At 41.7% G+C, this 22,655-nt stretch overlaps 1 protein-coding gene across 3 annotated transcripts in view; it reads right to left on the reverse strand.

Moving 5' to 3' along the window:
* LOC129126983 (A-type potassium channel modulatory protein KCNIP1) overlaps window positions 1–22,655 on the reverse strand; it is a 176,245-nt gene that overhangs the window by 60,638 nt on the left and 92,952 nt on the right. Inside the window, exon 1 of one of the 3 annotated variants that reach the window (XM_077186562.1) lies at window positions 18,353–18,584. The exons of the other annotated variants lie outside the window; for them this stretch is intronic. Coding sequence (XP_077042677.1) covers window positions 18,353–18,452 — 100 coding nt within the window. The 5' untranslated portion in view covers window positions 18,453–18,584. Of the gene's footprint in view, window positions 1–18,352; window positions 18,585–22,655 lie in introns of those variants that run through there. 3 annotated transcript variants of the gene reach the window in all.

The raw sequence follows: 22,655 nt of genomic DNA on the forward strand, positions 1-22,655 counted from the left end.
TTTCATTAAAATATCTTTAAAAGATGTGTTCCGCACAACTGTCTGAAATTCAAAAAATAAGACTTCTCTGCAAGAATTAACATTGTAATATATTTTAAAATGGAAGTTTGGGTGGATTTTTTATGTAGCTTCTCATCAAAACTTTCATTCTTTAATACATTTCACAGTTCATTAATGCTGAGAAGTGCTTCTCATCTTCTAAATCACCAGACTGTTGGGCTGAACAAAAAGAATACAATTTGCTTTTAACTGTTTCAGCAGATTGCCAGAGAGATTTCCCTGTACTGGAATATGATCCCAATATTACTGAGTGGAATGTGCCTGGGCTCTTCTGGCCCTTGCTGCTTGAACAGAGGCGGCAACTGTGGTGTTTTCACCTCAGAGACACCCTTGGCTGGCTGTATGTTGCAGCTGGCACGTGGAACAAGTCCAGGCAAGCAGGAATTCAGTTTTTACATCTAATGGGAAGGCTTTAGGTGAGGTGAAGAGGAAAAGGAGACTGATTCTGCCAGAGGGTTTAATCCAGAGTTTTATTCCATGGTCACAGATCTCTGAATCTTGGTAACAGCTCCAACAGAATCCAGACTGCGTGGTCCCGTGTGTTTTTAAGCCCGGGGAAAGGGGAAGGGGTAGGTGTGCCACCAACCAGGGTGGGAGGGGGGCAGTCTCAGGGGACAATGACACCTAGACTGGCCAATGACCCCAGGGCTGAGAAGCATCTTTTGAACTTGACCAACCAGACTACGCCCTTGCTGGAATGTTAAGACTGACGGACAGCACTTAGCAAGGGGGCAAGGGAGAGGGGAAGGGAGAGGTTGGCACACCTGGGAAACTGGGATAGCTAAAACAGGATATTGCTTTACACTGCAACACCCTGATTGCCAAGCAGTAGCCATTTAAGCTGGAAAATGAACTAAAGTAGAAATCCAAGTCATTCCACCTTCACTGTTATTTTAATTGAAATAAATCAGTTCAATTTGAACATTGTTAATGAAAGATGAAAGCTCTCTTTTCTGTCTTTCCACTGCATTACCATGGCACCTGTGGTTTAACCTGATAGGAAATGTAACAAAGACAAGGTCTGGAGAATGTAGAGAAGAGGGACCATGAAGGGTTTTGAGCAGAGACAAACAGCAAGGAGAAGGACTTGTTCTATTCTCCTCCAAATCCTCAGTTTTATATAATAGGTAGCTAATTTTACAAATGCAAAGAATTCTAAGGATTAAGAAAATATTTAAAAATATATTTTTCCCACACAATTTTTTCCTAAACAAATTATTGTTTGCTTTCACAGAAGACAACCATGCAGCTAAGTTTATGCCTCTGTTCATACTGCTTTGCTCCCCTGCCTTTATCTCCTACTATATTCTTTGGGAACAGAACAAGTTGACCTCCCATAGTACACTCAGAGCAGGCTGCTAATATTTAGTCTGACGTAATGTCTACTGTCTACCAGAATTTTGCCTGAAGTCAAATCCAAGCAACACATTTAGTTCAGCTCCAGAACACTCCTGCTCTCTGCAAGCCTGATCCACCTGTGCAGCTACACAAATGCCTTAGCAAGCAACTCAAAATTTTGCTAGACTAAAACAATTAGAAAGTCTAATTACTACTAAATAAGCAATAAAGAAAAAGCTATTTACAAAAAAAATGTTTCAGAAGCACTCAATATACTTCAAAACCAAAAAGGTTTTAAAAGCCACACATAAAAATCTTGAGGCTAAAGATACCTGGAGAAATAGACTACTAAATAAATGGTCTTACTTGAGATGAAAAAAGACAAACATGCCTGAAGCAGCTCTGCTGAACTTGAGTGCTCCTCCATGCTAGTCAAGGGTTCTGACCTGGTATCCAGTCCCTTATGCAACAGCGCTCACTCAGGTGCTCACCCAGCAGCAAGTGCCTCTCTTCACAAAGGGCTATGCTTCATACAAATGCATTTTTTTCCAAGTAGAAGTGCTGCATAGTGAATGAATCCCAAAAGTAAGACTAACTGTACCTTAGCAAACATCTACTAGCATTCAACAAAAGGATACATATACCCCCAGAAAACACATCAAAACATGGCTGCAACTCAGGTATTCGTTAACCTCGAGTGTATCTACCAGATTTAATGGAACCAGCTGCAAATAAACTCTGAACAGGTGGGCTGAGTTATGGGAATTATTTCTCACTGAGTTATTGCCCATTGGCGAACTGGCCTTCACCTCCGCACGACTCTACTGGCAGCAGATGAGGCTGGAGGTGAGCGGGGTTGGGGCCGCTGAGGGAGCGCTCGGCCCTGCCCGGCTCCCTGCAGACGCTGCCGGCTGCCCTGCCCCGATCCACCCCGCTCTTTCCGGCAGCGCTGCCGCCCCTTGGGCCGGGCTCGGCTTGTGCCACAGTCCTGGGAAAGGTTCTGCCTCTGAATCCAAGGCTTCCCCCAGCACACAGAGAATAGAAGAACGTTACATGAGTAAGGAACTGCTGACCTTATCCCAAACACAGTTTTCTCTTTAAATTCCTCTGCTATGCATGAACTGGGACAAAATGCTGACAGGCTGGGAAACCAAGGCCTACATGAGCAGTTATCACATTAAGCAGATCTTCAGAAACCACCAAAAGGGAGCTGGCGCTGTATGGTTTTGAAAGTTGGAGTTGATTTTTTCAGTTTTGTTTGTTGGCTTTGAGGGGATCTTTTTTTCCCCTAATTAGGTAGTAGGTTAAATCCAGTTGTTTTAATGAAATAACTTGTCTTTACGAGGTACCAAAATCCATAAGATTTCTGAAAAGTCCAGGACTTCAGAAACTCAGGTTATTCCTTATCAAGTCTACCTATTAAGATGGATAATTTTTAAAAATAATTTTGTTTGAATTTTGTCAGCAGCTATTTTAGGAACAACATCTCACAATCTGCCCTGACAGTTGCTCAGCCCAAATCAGTGTTAAACCTATCACTTTCACCAACAATACATTCACTCCAAACAGGAGAGTAAGCCTCTTTTGTATTTATTCACTGAGCATAGTTCTTTTAAGGTGATGTTTTGACTTGTAATATAGCATGTGTGCTAGAGATTAACTGGAAACTCCTTTAAAACAATCAGTATTCTGTGTGATTGTATCAATGATCAAAGACACACAGAAATTCTACTTATTTATTAATAAACCAGGCTTTAAACCACAAATATGGAGCAACCAGAAATAGGGAGCTGTCATTCATGAAACATAAATCAGCATTTTCCATTTCTTTTCCCACCCAGCTAATTGCAAACAGTAATGAACCATAAACAAAACCTCAAAGGCTTTTTGGGGGAAAAATTCAATGCCAAAAGGGCCTATTTAACCAATTAATAGTAATTGTGTAGAGAACATTATCTAAACTTCACTTTTCTGAACAATTATTGTTACAGGGAAAGCATGAAACTAGGGAAGAGGAGAGAAGGAATTCAGGATACTTCTTTTATTGTGAAACCTGCAAGGGACTTTTGCAAAACCTGCAAAAAATCCTAGTCTCACCTATATTGATGCAGATATTTACAGCAGATTCTTGAAGCTGTGCCATTTTTTAAATACATATCACTCAGATACAAATATTTACTCTTAATGAACATTTTTCCTAGAAGGAATGATAAAATGTGTACCAAAGTCAAAGGCTCTAAGTTAACTGCTATTGTCATTTCTACTCAATTACTGCCTACACAAGAATAGTCATGCAGTGAAGGCAAGAGAAACACCACCACTGATGGTGAATTTCCTGGTTTTTATCACTGTGTCAAAACACTATCATTCTGTAATCACAGGCTTTCATGTAAAACAGCTCAAATGGCAGCAAAATCCCAATGCAAAGCATTTTTGAATATCAGTTTAGTGATGGCAAGGAGCACTGCTTAAATTTAGTGAGCAGGTACTTAGAGGAAGCCCCTCCCTGATCATGGGCCAGGCTCTCCACAGCATGGGCCCATCTGGAGGCTTTGGAAGATCTGCACTCTGTGCAGGCAGCAAGAGGGTTGTGAGGAGGCCCTGTGGACCCATCTGGTAACAAGGGCCCTTCCCTCTAACAGGCATTCACTGCCATGAAGCCTTTCCTGGAGTTCCTCTTCAACATTTGGGGACCAAGAATACTGTTGTTCATCAAGAACAGAAATCCAAGTTTAAACTGCTTTCCTGTACCTCAGGTTTCTAAACCTAAGTTATCCTTGGAGATCTCTTGCCAAAGATATCTTCTGCTCTTTGGCCTTGTGACTATTACAGTTGTCTCTATTACATGTTGAACCCAACCAACAATGCTGAAAGAGACCTAGACCAGAGTACCTCTTGGGATGAGACACATTCTCCTGGGAAAGGGGAACCCACATTCAAATGTCACTTCAAAAAGAAGGAATTTTTCCCCCAAACCAGACTAGCATTCCAGCCTCTTGGACTAGGAGTTTCTTCCTCAGGCTCCCCAAATACACATCATGGTTTCCTCAGCACCTGCCAAGACTCAATTCTTACTATTCTGTGAACTACCTTAACTTCTAAAATGAGCTCAAATGAAATGTGTATATGTCACTTCAATAATCTATTTTTTGGCTAAAACTAGTTATTTAAAGGTGTCAAATTTATAAATGAGTTTGACCATTCTGCTGCATAAACAGTTTAACTGAAAAGATCCAACACCAACTCCACACTTTAAACCCCAGCACAATGCTTCCCTCTGGATCACAACTCATCCCTGAAACACATGAGACATACAGACAGTGCAGGGCAGAAGACATCCTATTATGAGAGCAGATAATGGCACATCAATGCATTATTACAGCAGTAAGTTCACAGCTAACCAAAGATGTTCCCATTAAAGAGCAGCACCTCTCCAGCAGCGTGTGATCACACACTTCCAGACACGGACAGTCCTGTACAGTGCCTGCAAAGGCCTCAGGTAGGAAGCCAGGTCAGTACTTTAGGGGAGTGCACACACTCACCATACCTGTGTTGTGACAATGAGTGATGCAGGGACCACAGGCAGGTGCCAAGGAATGCTCTTTGTTGCCAAAAACCCGGTCTTTTAAAGCAGTTAGCCTGTTATCAGTTTACATAGTTTTAAGACAACAAGCACAAGTCAACCAATCACTATACACCACAATGTGGACATGCAGCAGTCTCTGCAACACATCACTCTACCCCTGCTCTAGCTGAATCACTCTCACATAGTTTCCTTCTACTTAGCCAAAGTAACAGGCCAGAGCCATGTTACTAGGCCTTCCCTTTATAAAGCCTTGCCTATCAATAACTCTACCTCGGCTCACATGCAACCTTCACTCCTCACAGGAGGCTCTGTTACTACCTGCACAACTCTGTGCATGTCCTGTTAAAGCTTGTTTCCCGCAGAAAGCACTCCCAGCAGAACTGCCCTGAGACATAGGATCACGTCTAAGCACCAAAGTTGTAGAGTAGCAGAGGTATTGACAAGCCGCGGTAGTTCCTTCCCCTCAAGTCACTCACACATGATTCTTTCCCTGGAAATGAAGCATGAAAGTGTGGGAAACTGTTCACAGCTTGATGACTGCATTTCCTGCCAGCCAAAATACTGAGACTGTGTGACTATACAAATCTTTTTTACAAATCAGGCTGTTAGAAAGCTTGGATCCAAAAGGAGGCATCTGTGTGTTTTCTGTGCTACGAGTAGTCACAACAGGTTGCCTGAAGTGGCTTGCTTCCCTAGCTAGGTGGCAAGAGTAGTTTATGAAAATGATTTATTAGATACTTGTACCTAAAAAAAGTTCATCAATTTACAAATTATATTTTTTTCTGCTTCTGAAATGTTCAAGGAGTGTCTCTTGGTCAAACTACAAAACTGTTACCCAACTCCCTGGGTGTGGAAAGCAGAATAGGAGAGTTGCAGTGCTGTACAGTTCCCAGGCTGGTTGCTGGAGCATGGCCATTTCTCTTTCAAATGTCAGGATGAGCCTCCCCATTCCTAGCTAAAAGGCAGTGATAACAGAGGTGTGTGACTGATATATTCCCCACTGGTCTTACAGGCAGCATTGCAATTGGCACAGTACCTGCTTGTCATGGTTTGACGCTGGCACAATGCCAGTGCACCCATGAAAATATATTTTTCTCAAATGAGTGCCGTGAGATGCAACCAGAAACAGAGCAGAACAGACTCAAGCTTAGAAATAAAAAAAAAAACCAACTTTATTAACCTGCAACTATAACAGAAGGGATACACAGAATTCAAAATGAAAACCTTCCAAAACATTCCTCCCTCCCCCCACCCAGTTTCCACCCAAGCACAGTGAGACAAAACCTTAGATTCTCAGTCAAATTACCAGCCCTCAGATAATTCTCAGTTTGTTGCCACCCCTCAGATAATCAATTCTCAGTTTATCAAGGGAGAGAAGAGCCTCTCTTGTACCATAGTCTTCCCCAGGAAACACAGTTATGTGTCACACAGCACCGCCTGGAGAAAATCCGCCATCGTGACACCTTCCTTCCACATGCAGTGCCCTCACCACCCTTCATGGACCAAAACTGCTTATAGGGTTCCCCTTTTAAGGATGCTTTTTCAAGTACCACAGAATAACCATCTCTCATCTGGGAACAACAGTGTCCTGTCCCCTCCCTGCCATTTTCACTTCCCCTGGGGCTGAGGGTCTCAAGGGCAGAGATCTTCTTCCCTGAAGCTAGGGGGCACCACCACACCCTCCCCATCCTTCTCTGTTCTCTCCACTCCTGCACTTGACATCACTGCAGCAGGTCACTCTCTTGGCTGAAGCCATTGCATCCCCCTAAATGCAGTCTCTGTGTTACAGGAAAAATTGGTTCAATCTATGGCTATGCAAGAAAAGTCCAGCCAAAGGCCACTCCATCATCTCCTCCCACCTAGCATTCTTCCTCATCTTCTTCTGACATCCTTCACTTGCTCAGACTTCCACCACACTTACCCATTTCCTTCTATTTCATGTCTGTCTCTCTTCTCATTCAAATCAAGGAGGATTAATGTTCTGCAAAGTCTTCATTATCCAGGAAAAGGGTTAAAATCTCAGGCTCTGCCCACCCAGAACTCTCACAGTGACCAGGCACCTTCTCGCCACACCTCCCCTTCTCCTTCCGCTGTGCTGCCAGCACATGACATCAAATTTCAAGGTGGCACGAGCACAGGCACCAGCTCTCTCTCTGTCTCTCCTGGGGGGGTGGGGGAGCTGCCCGATGCCTCTCAGTGCTCCTCCACCCTTCCATCCTGCAGGGGCCTTCACCTCCCTTCTCTGTCCAAGGCTTTACCTCACCTGGCCGCATGGCTTCCCCTCCCACACCCAGCCCACAGCCAGGCAGGGGAGCTCTGACCTCAACCAAGAGAAAGTTCTCTGCTTTTAATCCCCTGTGTTCTCAGAGGTATATGCATGTCTCCAGTGGCCACACCAGGTGCCAATATTCAAATCTGACCACTGATTGGTTTGACTACAACTTCCCAAAAAACTCACTTCCTTGTCAACTCAGGACACTGCTGTAGCATCAAAGAAAACCAAACCATACAACCCTAAAAAAGATAATTCAGCCAAATGGCTAGGTTTTGCATTAAATGCAGCTAAGGAGCAACCTTCCAATTAATTTCTGGTGCTTATAGCATGCACTACAAAATCCTTGGAGTACTCTGTAGACAACACAAATTAGGGTTAAGTTATCATCTCATTAAAATACATAGAACTGACATGGATGAATTCCCTTTACTGTTTTCATAATCCCAGTTTTTATGTTGATGCTGCACAAATTTTATAGGACTCAACAAATGTCAAGGCTAAAATCTAATTTTTTAGACTTTTTTCCCCCTCACTTAGAACCAGATTTTGTCACAATACTGCATGTACTACAGATCTTAGCCAGATGAGTAGCTGGAATCAATTTTGTTGTAAGAACCACCTCTTTATTTGAATTAATTATTGGACTAATAAGTAATGTACTTATTATTAGAAGGGATGACAGGCACCAGAGCTTGGGGCAATTTGTCACTAACACCAATAGATGCTTTAGTCCCATTATCTATGAACATTTAAGCCAAATGTACCTGGGCAAATCCAGGCTTTCACTGGGAAAACAGTAAAATGTAGGTTTTAGTCAAGTGGGTCCCTGTAAATACAGGTCTATGCTGGCAGTATATACTTCTCCAAATTCGGACTTATCTCAGGGCTAAAGAAAAATTGATTTACGATATCATCGCCTAATTTTTTTTGTTGTCATCTTACTGCAAAAGTTCCATACCTTCTTGGGGACTTCTCATAGGCAGCTCCTCACAGAACTGACTACTTCCTCACACCACAGCCAACAAACTCCAGCTCTCTCCTCACCCAGCTAACCCACTCTTTTATAGCACTCATCCTTATTAGACACAGCTGTGGCCTGTTAAGGGCAGGCCTGTTCCTAATCTTTGGTAATTAGTACAGCTGCAACTCTTCAGGGGTGAGATTACCTTCTGCACTATCTTTACTTTCTTACATTCTATCCCCACACATTTTTAAAAAGCAAAATTCTTGAATGGCACTTTTTTTGTGTGTGTAAGTTAACATTACTAGAAGGGCAAACATTTTCATTTAGAACTTGATAATGACAAAAAGCCTGATAGCTTGCTATGGAATGCCAGCCTGATCTCGTGTATTTTGTTAATAAGTCAGTGTTAGGCTTTTCCCTACAAACTAGATCCTGTCACCTCAACAGCTCTCAATCCTCGCATCCCTTCTCAAGCTAAAGGTTTGGGGATTCTGTTCACACAGAATCACAGACTGATCACTTGGAAATTATTCCCATCCAGTGAATATCCCCCACTTTTCAAGCACAACTCCTTTGGGTGTATGCTAAGGCATGTTTTGAAATGTACCTTGCTTTTGAAGAAATCAGTGGCAAATTATTGATTAGGAAATTTGGGGATTAATTTCAATAATTGACACAGAATTTTTCTCCAGCATTGTATCATGAGTTTAACATTATTTCATGTGATGTTTATGATTAATACCAACATACAAAAGACTTTATATTATATTTGAAGTAAGGAAAGCCTGTGTTTAAGACCAGCAAAGAACAGGGACAACAGTTTTGTTTTACTTGTGTGGACAACTTCTGGTCTCCCTTTTAAACTGTCTTTATTTCAACCCAGGAGTTTTCCAGATTTTACTCTTTTGATTCTCACCCTGATTCTCCTGGTGGAGGAGTGAGAGAGAGGCTGTATGGGCTTGGCTGTTGGCTGGGGTTAAACTACAACACAGCTGAAATGCAAAGCTTCCGAGTTAGGGGTAAATCTAAACACTTGGACTTGAGTAAAAAAACCTCACCACTCTGCATAACTAAAGAAACAAAGTGAAGATAACCATTACCTTTGTCACAGCTGTTGGAGGGGGGGATTTTTTTTTTTTTAACCTTACTGTTTCTCTTCCACTGAGGTTTCCTGTTCCTGCCTCTGCAGCTGTAACTGTAAGAGTCATCAGGCACCAAGAAGAAAAGCCTGACTGCAGCTGTGCCCCCCCCCCCCCCCCCCCCCCCCGGAAGAATAGTTGGGTACATAACAGGCTTGCAGCCAGGGCACAGTGGCCTGCAGTTTGCATTTACCAGCTGGGGTGCTGGCTCTGTGCTCAGCTATTCCTCTCAGCTCTCTTTTTTATTTCCACTGCCTTTGTCCTGGTTTATAGAGGAGGGTGCTGTCACATTGCTTCACTTTTACTGAGAGGTTGCTTTCTAATTTGCGTGTATGCGTATTTGCACAAAGGCACAGTGTTCAGTTCAAAGCTATTTTTTCGCTTTCAAAGTAGTCCTTATGAGTAAGTTGTCCTAAGTCTGATGTGCACCAGGCTTTTACTTTTGTTCTTGATTGAGTACTGCTGCACTATATTCTTTTTAAAACTCCAGCTATTTTGGGAGAGGTGCATAATTGAATATGTTCAATAGTTTTCTTGTCAGGCATTCATGTACAACTTCCTTCATCTTGCACTCAGATGTTTGATATTCCACAGTAATTGGATTTGCTGCATCTGTGTTTACTTTTATGACCTACAGTAAATGCTGGGTTTTTAGCCAAGGACTGTTAAAGTTCTTGCTGAAGCCTACAGTGGCCTACCCTGCAGGTTTTCTGAGGCTTGCAATGTAAGTTTTCAAGCAATTCAGAACTCTTTCCACAAGAGTAAATAATGTACAAATTAGTATAGCCTGAACACTGCCATTAAGCAAAAGCTCTTCCCATACAACAGCAGCTATGGGTATGCAGTGTGACCCTGCTCTTTGGCCAGATGCACAGCAATTCACTTTAATATTATCACTGGGCCAAATATTCAAGTAGAGACAAGGAAGAAAAGCTTTTCTCACTCATATTGCTGTGAAGCCCATTCATAGGCAGAACTGGTCTTCCTGTTGAAAACAAAATGAGAAACCTGAAGATACAGTGCAGGAGAGATCTTCAAAACTTTCTGCAGGGTCAGCACCAATGTCCCATGGAACTTGGACCCAGGAAACTGATCCAGGACTGCAGAAAACAAACTCTGAAGAGGAGAGCTGTAGGACATCTGAAGACTATTCCCATCATCTCTGCCTGTAAAACCAAAATCCAGACAAACAACTTCCTTTATAAGCACAATTAGACATCTACAGTCAAGTGGAAGACTGTCCCTACTGGCATGGAGCATGCCATCCCACAGCTAGGAAACCAGGCTCTGTGCTTCTGCCAGCTCTGTTAGCTCCTTACTCAGGTCTTTACTTTGGAACCAATTTCCTTTCCCACTGAACAGATGTGGGAGAATCAAGGGATGAAGGCAGAAGAGGAGAGAGGCCAGGAGTAATCATAACTTAAAAGAAAGACCTTCAGGACATCATTAACAGACCACATATTTTAGTTTGTCTCTGATGTTTGCAATGGTGCTACTTAAGTTTCTCCTACAAGTCCCATCACATTTGTTTTCTTTCTTCTCAACAATATGTGCATGTTGTTTTAGGAGTTGTCTTTTCTGCTCAGGATCAATGGTAGCTCCTTTCAACCTTTTCTTTCTGTACTTAAAAAGCCCATTTGGGAGTTCTAAGCAGCTGAACTCAAAAAGTTGCTTTTAAAATCAAGAAGCAGAAGTGCAATCAGCTGCAGGGAGAGCTACTGAAATCTTCAAAATGTGGAAGCAGAAATGCTCCGGTACAGCCAGCTGGTTCCCAGTGTGTCCATGCAGGATGCATGTGGCAGGACCTGGGTGGCTAGTTCTGAGCAGGACTGACAACAGGTTTTTCCCAAACATATTTGCAGGGACAAGCGTTAGAAACTTGAAGAACCTCACTGTTCTTCAAACCCTCTGGTCTGCAGGTCTCAACACAGGATTCTCAAGTTTAATAAATAACAGAAAACTTGAGGAAAGCAAGTTTTGGACAGCCGGTAGAGGACAGTGAGCAGATGGCCAGCCATAGCCAGTGCTCCTCCTGACATGGAGAAAAAAATCTAGCACATAGTCCTGCTAGGAAACAAATTTAGGTCAACTGGAAGCAATGACACATTCATATTCTTTGGAGAAAAACCCAGAGAAAACAATTACTGGAGCTATTTTTACTTACAAAAGTGAAAATCATCTTAGGCTGTGGTAAAGGAAGTAGCTAATTGTTCACATGGCTGGGAGATTTGGGTCTCCTCCATTCCAGTACTGTATGATGATTTGCTTTTATGATCCTAGCATGTTCTAAAGTAATATTAGACTGGTAGAGCAGCTCACGTGCTGTCCCAGACTGGATGCCCCTTGAGTAGCAATGCATCCCCCTCTGCCAAAGGAAAGCCTCAGCCTGCCTTGTGCATGACCACTGGTCCCACACAGGGAGACCCTTGAGAGGCCATGGAGGAACAGGAATGCAGAAGGAGCCCTCTGGTCATACCTTCTCTTTGATCCACTGAACCTTGGCCTGTCCATTTCACAAGGCTTTCTTTAACCTGTTGAGATGCTATAGAAGTGCTTTTTATTCAGACTATTTTACTCCGAGGCTCTCTTTCTTCTTTTTTCTGATGCAGGAAGATACCAACTGAAGTGGGATCCTCGAGGCCCTCCTCCTGTGTTCTTTTCTGGGCTACCTCTTCATCCTGTGTTTTTTGGTTCATACAAGGCAATGATCTTCCACCTTCAAAAGACAACTCAGATTCTCCTATGGTGTATAACAGTGACCTCTAACAGAACCACAGTATGTCACCACTGATGTACATATAAGAACATTCTTTCCCTACTTTTTCAATGAAATACTTCAATTCAGAGTATATTAACCAAGGCATTGCAAATTAGTGACTGCATGTGAGCTGATGTGTGCTCAAAGAATTGAAAAATGTGCTGTAGAAAGCAGAATATTTTGAACTATATGATAAATGAAAATTAAGATGCATCACATTTTTATGGAGTACTTCTTCTTTTTCCACTCTGAAAATATGCATATTTTACAGTAGAATTTTCACAAGAATGAACTAGGAGAAAAAACCCACCTTTCAGAGCACATCAGAATTAGGTCATCTCAACATTGTTGGGATGTTTATTGAATTCATATTTTTCTACCATTTTTCAAATGACACAATAGAAGAATTTTTGTAAGAATGCTAACAATTCAGAGGTTGTGACAAAAGCCAAAAAGAGGGACAGTTTTAACAACTGCTACAATCCTTTGAATCCAAGACAACTGAACTAGGAAGCAATTTTAAGCACAGAAGCATTCCAGTTAGAACAAAAGTGGGTCAGGTGTTCAATGGAAAACCACAGATTAAAGGGAAAAGTTTTTTTCCACTCCGCAGTACGGCAATAAAATAACAAGCCCAAAGCTAGATGGTTTTGAGATACAGAAATAAAATTGACATTCTGTCAATATGGACTTAGGATTAGTTAGTAGAGTCCAGGGAATGCCCCAGAGAGGTTAAGTCCACCACAGTGGCTTCTGTGGGAATGATGGGGTCAGAGAAGATCCCCTAACCCTTCAAAAAGACCTGAGATGATGAAACTATAAATAGAGTGACTTTCCTATTGGGTCAACATGTCTTGCATCCAATTCCCCTGGCAGGAATTTTCAATAAGACCATTTGTGGCACCACCCTGCCAGGGGCCACACACCATGACTGATACAGGAACAGTAACTCCATCCACTAACACAGCAGCACTCGAGGATCACTCTTGTTTGTGCTGATACAATATCCCTGGGGAGACAAACACTATCAGTTCCTGCCTGAGAAAAGAAGTCTCGTAATGTTGTGGAGCCACTTTGAGCAACCTGATCTAGTGGATGGGCAGGGGGCTTGGAACTGGATGATATTTAAGGTCCCTTCCAATTCAAACCATTCTGCAATTCTATGATTCTATAATTAGGGCATACTCCTCCCCACCTGAAATAACAGTTACATTCTTCTGCCCTAACCTGCTTTCCTGCCTTTTTCATCTTGACAGCTTATTAGGAATTATACACTAAGACAGAATCTTACTTTGTCACTTTCCACATTTGAAGTGTGTGTGCCTGAGGAGTGCACTGAATGCAAGAAAAATGCGGCACTGTACTCACCTGGAAAGCATCAAGCACCTTCAGATTTTTCTGAAACGTGGAAAGATTTTTCAAGTGTAGGTGATAAGCAGAGATGTAAAATATCCAGCTGATATTACAAACTTAGAGTCATGTAAGACCAGTGGAAAAAAATTAGGATCCTGATTCTGCATTACACCCACCAAGTCTCTTGTGATGATCTCTCATCCAGCTTCTAAGGTGTGAATTATATGATCACTATGATGAGTCTGTCAGAAGTGGCAGAATGAAGACAGAAGTTTATTACATGCACAGCAGTACATAATAGCACACACTGCTAGCAGATTCTTACAGTTTACAGCCTGCTGATTTAGAACCTTTCCGTGTAAGAGTTACAGGTATTTTATGGTCAAGGTTAAGCATGGAGGAGATGGAACTAGTAATTATTTTTAACTCAATTTTACTTATGCATAAATTATGTAGAGAAAAAGACATTCAATCTGTCTGAGCACCATCTTGAAGAAGTGAGAGGAAAATCTCTTGAACACTCCTGTCATTGTTAGAATGTAGAAAACCATGCCAGATGGTAGCAAACAAGTTTATTTCTGTTCAGAAGGTCCCTGTCCTTTGGTTATTCTGTGCTCACAAAATGGGTACAGTCCTAGTGGCTCACATGAGTGCACAGAAGTGATGTGTAGGCCAGAGCTCACCTGTAGGTATAAATGCTTCCTATTGAGTTCATCAGCAACTCAAAAAAGCCAATGAAAGTGCAAGACCATAAAAATTCCAAAGCTGGAACAGGAAGATGAGTACTTGCTCATCCTGAGTCCACATTGAAGCAGATACCCCCAAAGTATGTCCATCAATGACAGCTGAAACTGCCCAGTACCAGATTAATTGTGGTACTTCATACAGCCCAAAGCAGAGGTGCTGACCATGAGCTCAGGCTCTCCTGCAGGCACATTGTGGGGTGTGTTGTGGGCACACGTCAGTGTGCACCAAGTACCAAAACCTATGAGCAGAGACACAGCACACAGCCATGCTGTGACTGCTGTGGGAACACAGAGAAAATATTGCAGTTCTGATAATGACTTCCTTTCAGCCAGCAAGTGTGTGACAGCCAGTCAGCTCTGTCACCTTCTTGAGGACAGCAGGTGTCTCTCAGCTCGCAAGGGTAAATGCATACACAGAGCTGTCTTCATTGTTAGTCTGGAAGCTGCTGGCTTGGCTCAGTCTACTCAGAGCCAGTCTTTTATCCTCAAGGATAGCTCTCTGAGCTCATTCCAGGGCACTGGCTTGATTAATTTTTTTAAAGATAAAAAGCAGGGACAAATGGGCCAGAAAGAGGAGTAGCAAAGGGAGAAACCCAAGTGTGGGCACCAGAAAATACAAACTCAGGCCTTTCAATCTGTTGTGTGACCATATATTTCTAGCAGTGCTCCTGTGTTTTGCTGTGTGGAAGTGGCCCTGCAGTCTGAGAAGCCCTGCTGGTGCTGACATGCTCTGCCCCATTGGCCACAGACAGGCACCACTGTGGTGGTGCCATCGCTGTGCTCCGAGAGCTCTGCCACCAGCCCTGCTGAGGAACCCCTGTCCAACAGCCACATACTGCCAAACAGCCAAGCCACAGCAGAGCAAGGCATGGGAAGTGAGCCAGGGCTGAGACTTAACAAGGCACACACTTCAAGAAAATAAAGGAGGAAAAGGAAAAGGAGATAAGAGATTTGAGGAACAGAGAGTTAAATTTCAAGATTACATGGCAGTAGATCTCAAAAAGATGGGAATTAATATGCAGGTATTCTAACCAAACTAAGACTATGAGATGTATATGAACATTTGAATTGTAGTTGTCAAGAGAATTTTCATATCATTCTGCTTTTCTTCTGTGAGAAACTCTACTCTTTTCCTCTATCCTGCACCCTGTATACCACAGGCTGAAGCTGAAGGACAGCAGGTTTCCCTAGGAACGTCTAGTGTTGAACATTGTTCTCCACTGCATTTAGTAGAAGTGGAAGAGATAGGAAATTGCATAGGAGTATTTGGGGTTTATTGTGAATATTGGTATGTTTTTCAAAACCAGTTTTGGACAGAAACAAAAGCACAGTTGGGAAAACTCTGATGTCCTCCACTCTGTTCAGTTACTGACAGATGGATTGAGTTAATGCTGTTGCAAAAAAGTTTATAAGTTTGAGTGCTCTATGTGACATTTAGACAGAGGCCCTTTCTCAGCAGCACAAAGACTCAGCTGGCTCACCTGTCCAGGTGCCCAATGTTTGAGTAAGAGCAAGAGGCCAGCAAGAGTCAAGGACTCCAACTCCAGCACCAGCATCTCCTTTTAGTGACTGTGATCTTCCAGAGAGAACACTTATTACTGGATGGTCATGGCCAGCTGGAAGGGTGCAGAATTTCAAGAAGTTTTGCCTATTTCTGTCGATGGTAATTTGAGTTCTCTTCCTCCACTTAAAAATGTATAGATTTTATATTCTGTATTTGTATGTCAGTTTGAAAGTCTCTCTGTAGAAAGTACTGTTGAGTTTGAATTATAATGACAATGGTTTCAACACAGAGTTTATTAGCAGTGTACTTTTGTAAGCTGTTCAGTATAAACAAAGTCCACAACAGTCTGGGGAAACTGAAAGTACAGCTAGGCATTATCTGGGCCCAAGGCAAGGTCCAGTTGTTCCAGCTATTGCTGGCTAGCACTCCATATGCAGTGCTTAAGGTTCAGCACATCTTTCTACAGCTCCATGTTTAACTTGATACCTGTTTTCTCTTTGCTCAATGAAGCCTGGCAACAGAAATTTGTTTCTTCTTAGCATAACACACACTTGTGGAATTTACACTGTACTGACAGTGTAGATTCCTATGGAGCATCATGCTCTGTAAATCCTACAGCATTACGCAGTACTATTAAAAATAAGGGAAGTTAAAAGCTCAATTTTTTTCTCACTAGAATATTAAATATAATTTCTTTGTATAACAACCAACATGTGAGCATTAAGAACCTATTGTAACAAACAGTCAATAGTCTCTGCTGGAAATTATTGACAGACAACCTCATTCATCTCACCATTACAGCAAAGGAAGCAGCAGATCTCACAAGGACCAGAACTTCACAAAGTATGTGTATGTTGTATGTTCTTACAAAGGGTGGACATGGCAGGAGAAGCCATAATTGTGTACAGGTTCAAAGTACAGAGTCTGAATACCAGCTTACCTGAAGTTCTAACATATTAATGTGAAGTTAACCTCATCCCTTTTTCAGCCTTTTTCAGCATAATTCACAGTATTTTAATGTAAATTTAATCAGAAATACAACTAGACATTATGATGCTTTGCTCTGAATTATTCAAATATTCCCAAACTTTCCATCTCCTTAGGAGTCAGCAATGTGCCTTTCTCCCCTTACTCATGACATGAGTACAGCTCACAGGTACATGGGAGACTGGGTGCTGGGAAGGAGCAGCTAGACAAAACCCATGAACCACTCTCTCCTAAAGCTTCCTTCTTCAATGCTCTGTTCTTTTTTAACAAGCAATAGAATCTGCCCTTAGATGTGACAGGAGCACATAGACATCTGAGGACTCACAAAAGCCAGAATAAATGAATTTTTCTATTGTCATTCTGTCTTGTTTGCAGAATTTGATAATTTCAATAGCCCTGGCAAAGTCAGAGCTGGTAGGTAAAGCAGTTGCTATGCAAACTGCATTACTGCCCCAGCTTCAAAATGCTTTGCATCAGTCATCACCAGGTATCTCTTAATTCATGCAAACATAAAAGTTCGGAAAAATGCTCAAAGCAGCAGGAAGTAGGAAAAGCAAACACATGCATGAGAACTAAAATAAAGCACACAGTCAATGAACCAAAAGTTTTATAACTTTTTCCCTTCATTTATAGTTCTTCAAGATTCTTCAAACCTTCTACCAAATGTAGTCAGGTAAATTACTATGAGGCCAGCAAGCTCACCTCTTCCACGTTGTCAGAAGCTCTGAAGCAGAAAGGAATAATTGTTCTCTTATCTGTTGTAGCTGAAGGTTATTTTAACAACTGTGTATTTCTTGCTCACCATAAAAAATGACTCTCAAGTGTCTAAAAAAAGCAGCTGTTCAATATTCAGGAATATTCAGGCATACTGTAAATCTACTCTCCCTATTAAAATATGACACCCTCTGTGCAGATATGTTTTGATTTATGGATCTCATTGTCTAAAATTCATCCCTTCTTAAATTTAATATTTGCATGTTTCTACATGAATTGTTTATAAATCAGAGAGGTAACAAGAATTAGGATATCTTTTGCAGTCCTATAGCTCCTTCAAAATATATTCTGCAAAGCATATTTACCTTTCAATCGGCAATGTTTCCCTAAAACATATTCGAGAATAGAGAGCGAGACCAAGCAGATCTGTTAAAGACAAATATTCTGAGAGAGGGCTAAATTGATTACAACAGAAACATTCAGCCAAGTAAGTTCAGTAAGATTTTTGGATTTTCTGTTAGTAACAGCCAATAGCTAAAAATAAGCCATGACATTTCTAGAAATTAGAACAAATTGAGAGGATATAATGATAAACTTACTAAAATGCAAACTTTTCATTTAGAGCTTTGGGAAGTGAGCTGCAGTTTACTAAAGCACACAAATCTGTATTGAAGTTCTTGAAACAATCTTAAACATAAACAATGGTTTAAGATTGTCACATTTATTTTCAGCATTGCAATGAGAGCTACAATACTATACAGACATTCAAATATATATCATTTGCCTAAAGAGAGTGTATAACATTATTTCAGCTACTTTTCAGCTCCCCAGATACTCAAACGCTGCACATGCACATACAGATTAAAGTAAAAGCCTCTGCAGCAACTGGCTTTCAGAATAAAATATTTTCGATTTCTTAATATCCTACCTTCAAAGTTGTCTTCTAGGAGACCCATATGCTCAAGTGCCTTCACAAATCCAACTATTATCACCAGTACAACAATCATTTCAAGTCCCTCCAAGTTCATCTTGAAAAATTATTTGTGTAAAAGCATCTTTTCTTAAGGAGAGTCCTGACTTCAGAGTTAGACTTTAATTAAAAAGCCCTCCTAGTCCAAGACATGCCACACAACCAGATAAATACAATGCTAAAGAAGCCCAGAATATTCGCGCCATAAAACATTTCCATTGACAGCCAGAGGAACAGAGGAATGTAAGGAGTCAAATCTTACCATGTCTGCATCACTTGCCTGCATGGATACAGATGTTTTAGTCTCTAAGGCAACAGAATATACAGTAACCACTTTGTTTAGCATTTCCTCTCTGTCACAGCCGAAATCCACCAGATCTGATTGATACCTAGTAAAATTTTTCACGCTGAATTCCAGTTTTAGAGGGCTCTTATACTTTAACGACACAGAGGAAAAAGTCCAAAACACTCTCTTTGCCTGATAGTGAAGTTTAGAAAACTCAAAGCAAAATTGTTTCATTAAAAAGATGCCCCACTTCTGTATTTCACTATTGACTGGAATACAGTTACAAAAGGTTAGCTATTTGTTCAAGTAGCTTGTTTTCCCACACTGCAAATACATTAACAGGAACCTAGTAGAATCTGAAATACTATAAGAAGCAGCTTGTTAGAAGGAAATCAGATTAAGTCTGAGGGGTCTGTGGGCAGCAAAAGCCTTTTCCTCATGCTGCACAGCACCGGGGGCTTGTGCAGGCATTTAACACCTGCCCTTGGTGCAGGTCAGCTGCTGGTCCCGCGGCTGTCCCAGGCGAGGAAAGCCAACAAGTGTGCCCATGGTCAGCACTGCAGGCAGCTGACTCCCCTGGCTTAGGAGACACTTCCACAAGCACCCAGAAACACTGAAACTGCTTCCAAGTCCTTGCACATGACAGTTAGTAACCAATTCTCTGAAGGACCTTATTCGGAGCAACCTAATAGCTGCCATTAGCAAGCACTTGTCTGTCCTTCCTACTTACCTTCCCTTAGCTCTCCAGATTTGCAGCCAGGCGTGCATATAATTACAAAAAAAAAAAATCTGCACACAACATCAAGTACCACACTCATCATTCTTTTAACTCATTTTGGGACAATCTAACCTGGGAAGATATAGATAGATAGATAGATAGATAGATAGATAGATAGATAGATAGATAGATAGACAGACAGATGTGTGTAAAAGTAAAACCTTACATTACTATTGTACTTATTAAGCTACTGCATTAATAATACTCCTCTGAAAGCCTGAAATCCAGCTTGCTGTTTCAGTTACTGGTTTTTAACCATTTGGGTACTTCTATCTTCAGCTAATGCTTTATGTTGCTGTCTCCCAGGACACTCTTGTCCAGCCACATTAAGCACTGATATGCTGTGAGTCTGAGGCTGTCTCTGTAACGAGAGGGGACTCTCCTGAGCTGCACAGTAGACCATGTGTTGCTGTTCACAGCAGGATCAGTCCCACAGATTCTTTTGAAAGATTCTTTTGAAAGCTGTAAATGCTTTTCTTAATGACTTCACTAAAGCTTTGCTGTGTAGCAAGGTGTCCCTAAAGGCCTGAGTGAAGCTGTTTTCTGTATGAGTATTCCAATATACTAATATTTATTAATATTTTAGAAGTATTAATTCCTTAGCAATGTAATTAGCATCACTGACATCCACAGCTTTTCTCATCCAAAATAAATCTTATACTTCCCATTTTTGAACTTCACTTGAGCATCTCACAGCCCTTACTGAAATTCTCAGTGAGACTAAACACTTCTGAGAGTAGGTTAAGAATTTACTGAAATATCAAATCCAATTACCATGGAAATCAAACCACCTTTGGAACAGTTCAGACATAAGTTATTATAATTTAGAGCAATAAACAATGGTTGAGTACAGAAAGCAAAAGAAAGAAACACTACCTGATGGAAATGGACTGGGACAGAGGGTAAAAAGAAGAAAGTAATTTAATCTTATTTTTGGTCAGGTTTAAAATCTCTTCTCCTACAAAAAATGAAATTAGCTCAGTGATGCCAATAAGCATTGAAATTTACTTTTATTTCTGTCTGGGAAAGGGTTTTTCTCTTTTCTGGTTTGCTGCTGCTCTCAGCTGATCTACCAACATAACCAATTAATAAATACATTATTTCTTTTTCTTGTTAAAAGATCTATTTTGTAGAAAACAAAACTGTTCCAGAGAAATGGATTTTTTTTCTTTTTTTTTTTTAAGGAAAGCTGCATTCCAGAGCAGCCCAGCTCTTTGACATGCCAAGGCATCCTCCCTTCCTCAGAGGGATGAAGCACCTTTCCTATGAGGAAAGGCTGAGAGAATTAGGATTGTCCATCCTACAAAAGAGAAGGCTTCAGGCACCTAGTTGTGCCTGAAGGGAATTTACACAAAAGATGGGGCAAGACTATTTATGAGAGCCTGGAGTTAGAGGACAAAGGGGGAATGGGTCAAATTGAGAGTAGGTTTAGATTAGGTATTAGGAAAAAAATCTTCCTTGGGAGGTGGGCAGCCCCTGGCACAGGGTGCCCAGAGCAGCTGGGGCTGCCCCTGGATCCCTGGCAGTGCCCAAGGCCAGGCTGGACACTGCGACTTGGAGCAGCCTGGGACAGTGGGAGGTGGCCCTGCCATGGCAAGGAGTCTGGAACTACATGCCCTTTAAAGTCCCCTTCCAACCCAAACCATTCTATAATTCTGTGACTCTCCCTGCTTGGATTCAAGAGGTAAAGTCCAAGTTTTGCCTTATCCCAAGTGGAGCAGAGACATGCCCTTGCTCTGCACACCGCTCCAGTCAGGGGACCTCTCCCACCCCTGGAAAGCAGAGAGGGTCTTCCACAGATTTTGCCTTCCCCTTATGACACTTCTGTTACTGAGTTATTGGTTGCTCTTCACCCTAATTCCTGGAGGCTACATGAGGTTTCCTCTTTTTTTTCAGGCAAACAAGAACAATTTTTTAAACCTAGAGCACTTTCCAGCTGTTCTCTGAACAGCCTAGTCCACCAGTAACAGTGTCTTTGGGGAGAGACAGAGGGAGAGAGAGAGAAAAGAGAACCTACTCCAATAAACTCCAATCAAAATTAATTTAGCTTGGCCAAGCCAACAAAACAAAGCTGCAGGCTGTGTGTTTCCTGCTCGTAACCTTCTCACAGCAATAGATCATATTTTATAACAAACTCTCAATATAATTTTCAGTTGTTCTTTTTTTGAGCCTAAGCAATCCACCGTGCAGGAAACTAATCCTGTCAACAAAGAAATGCAGGAGTGTTCTAGGAGGAGAGTATCCACCTACCACTATCCAATTCAGCCATACACATGCAGAGCAGTAGGGGTACTGCTGCCTGTATTCCTCCTCTCTATACAAGGAGGAAGGCTGGGAGCTCAGCATACTCTGGCTCTGGATAAAGTTTGAACTGCTGCAGAACTGGGCATCAAGATGCTTCTGGCAGGTAATGTGTTGGGCAGAACTCTGGGGACCACACAGATAAATGGCTCATGCCAGGGCCATCACCTCACTTGTGAGCAACACCTCCCTTCTGCTCCCAGAAAACAAGGAGAGATCTCAAAGTGAATTCACACATGCATCAGAAAGTAGGTGTCTTTGTTTGGAAAGACAAGTGTCCGCTAAGGAAGGCAGGAACCTCCCCTGAAATGGAAAATGTAAACCAACCCCCCCCCCCCATCCCCCGTGTTCCAAATTGCTATAAATTTTAAATTAAGGGGCTCTCAGGCAAAAAATATGGAAGCAGGAATAAAAGTTCTTTATTAGGGAAGAAAATAAAAAGATAAAATAAACAATACAGTAAACCAAAACAACACTGACAGAGTCAGAACATGACCTGACACCTTGTTGGTCAGGATACTGGTAGCAGTCTGTCACTATAGGACATGAAATAAAACTACGCAGACATTGGAATCTCCAAGGTAAAAAGAAGGCAGTTTAACTTCTGACCCCAACATTTATAGATTTTCAAAAGTGACAGTGGATTGGAGGATGACAGTGCCACCTCTCCAATGACACTGGACAAACGAACAGTTCATCAAATTTCTCCTCCTCCAGAAAAGAATGTAAACCAATAATTATTTAGAGAAAAGCACATGAGAAAGTTTGTTACAAGAATGTAAACATCAGAAGGCTTAGAAGAACTTAGTAGAACAGGGTGACAGCAGTCCAATTAGAAATGTGGCTGCAGTCCTCCTGGAGTGTCAGGTGTGGTTCTGTTGGAGCAAGGATCCTGT

The sequence above is a fragment of the Agelaius phoeniceus genome, chromosome 15, assembly GCF_051311805.1.
Source record: "Agelaius phoeniceus isolate bAgePho1 chromosome 15, bAgePho1.hap1, whole genome shotgun sequence".
NCBI classification, from domain to species: domain Eukaryota; kingdom Metazoa; phylum Chordata; class Aves; order Passeriformes; family Icteridae; genus Agelaius; species Agelaius phoeniceus.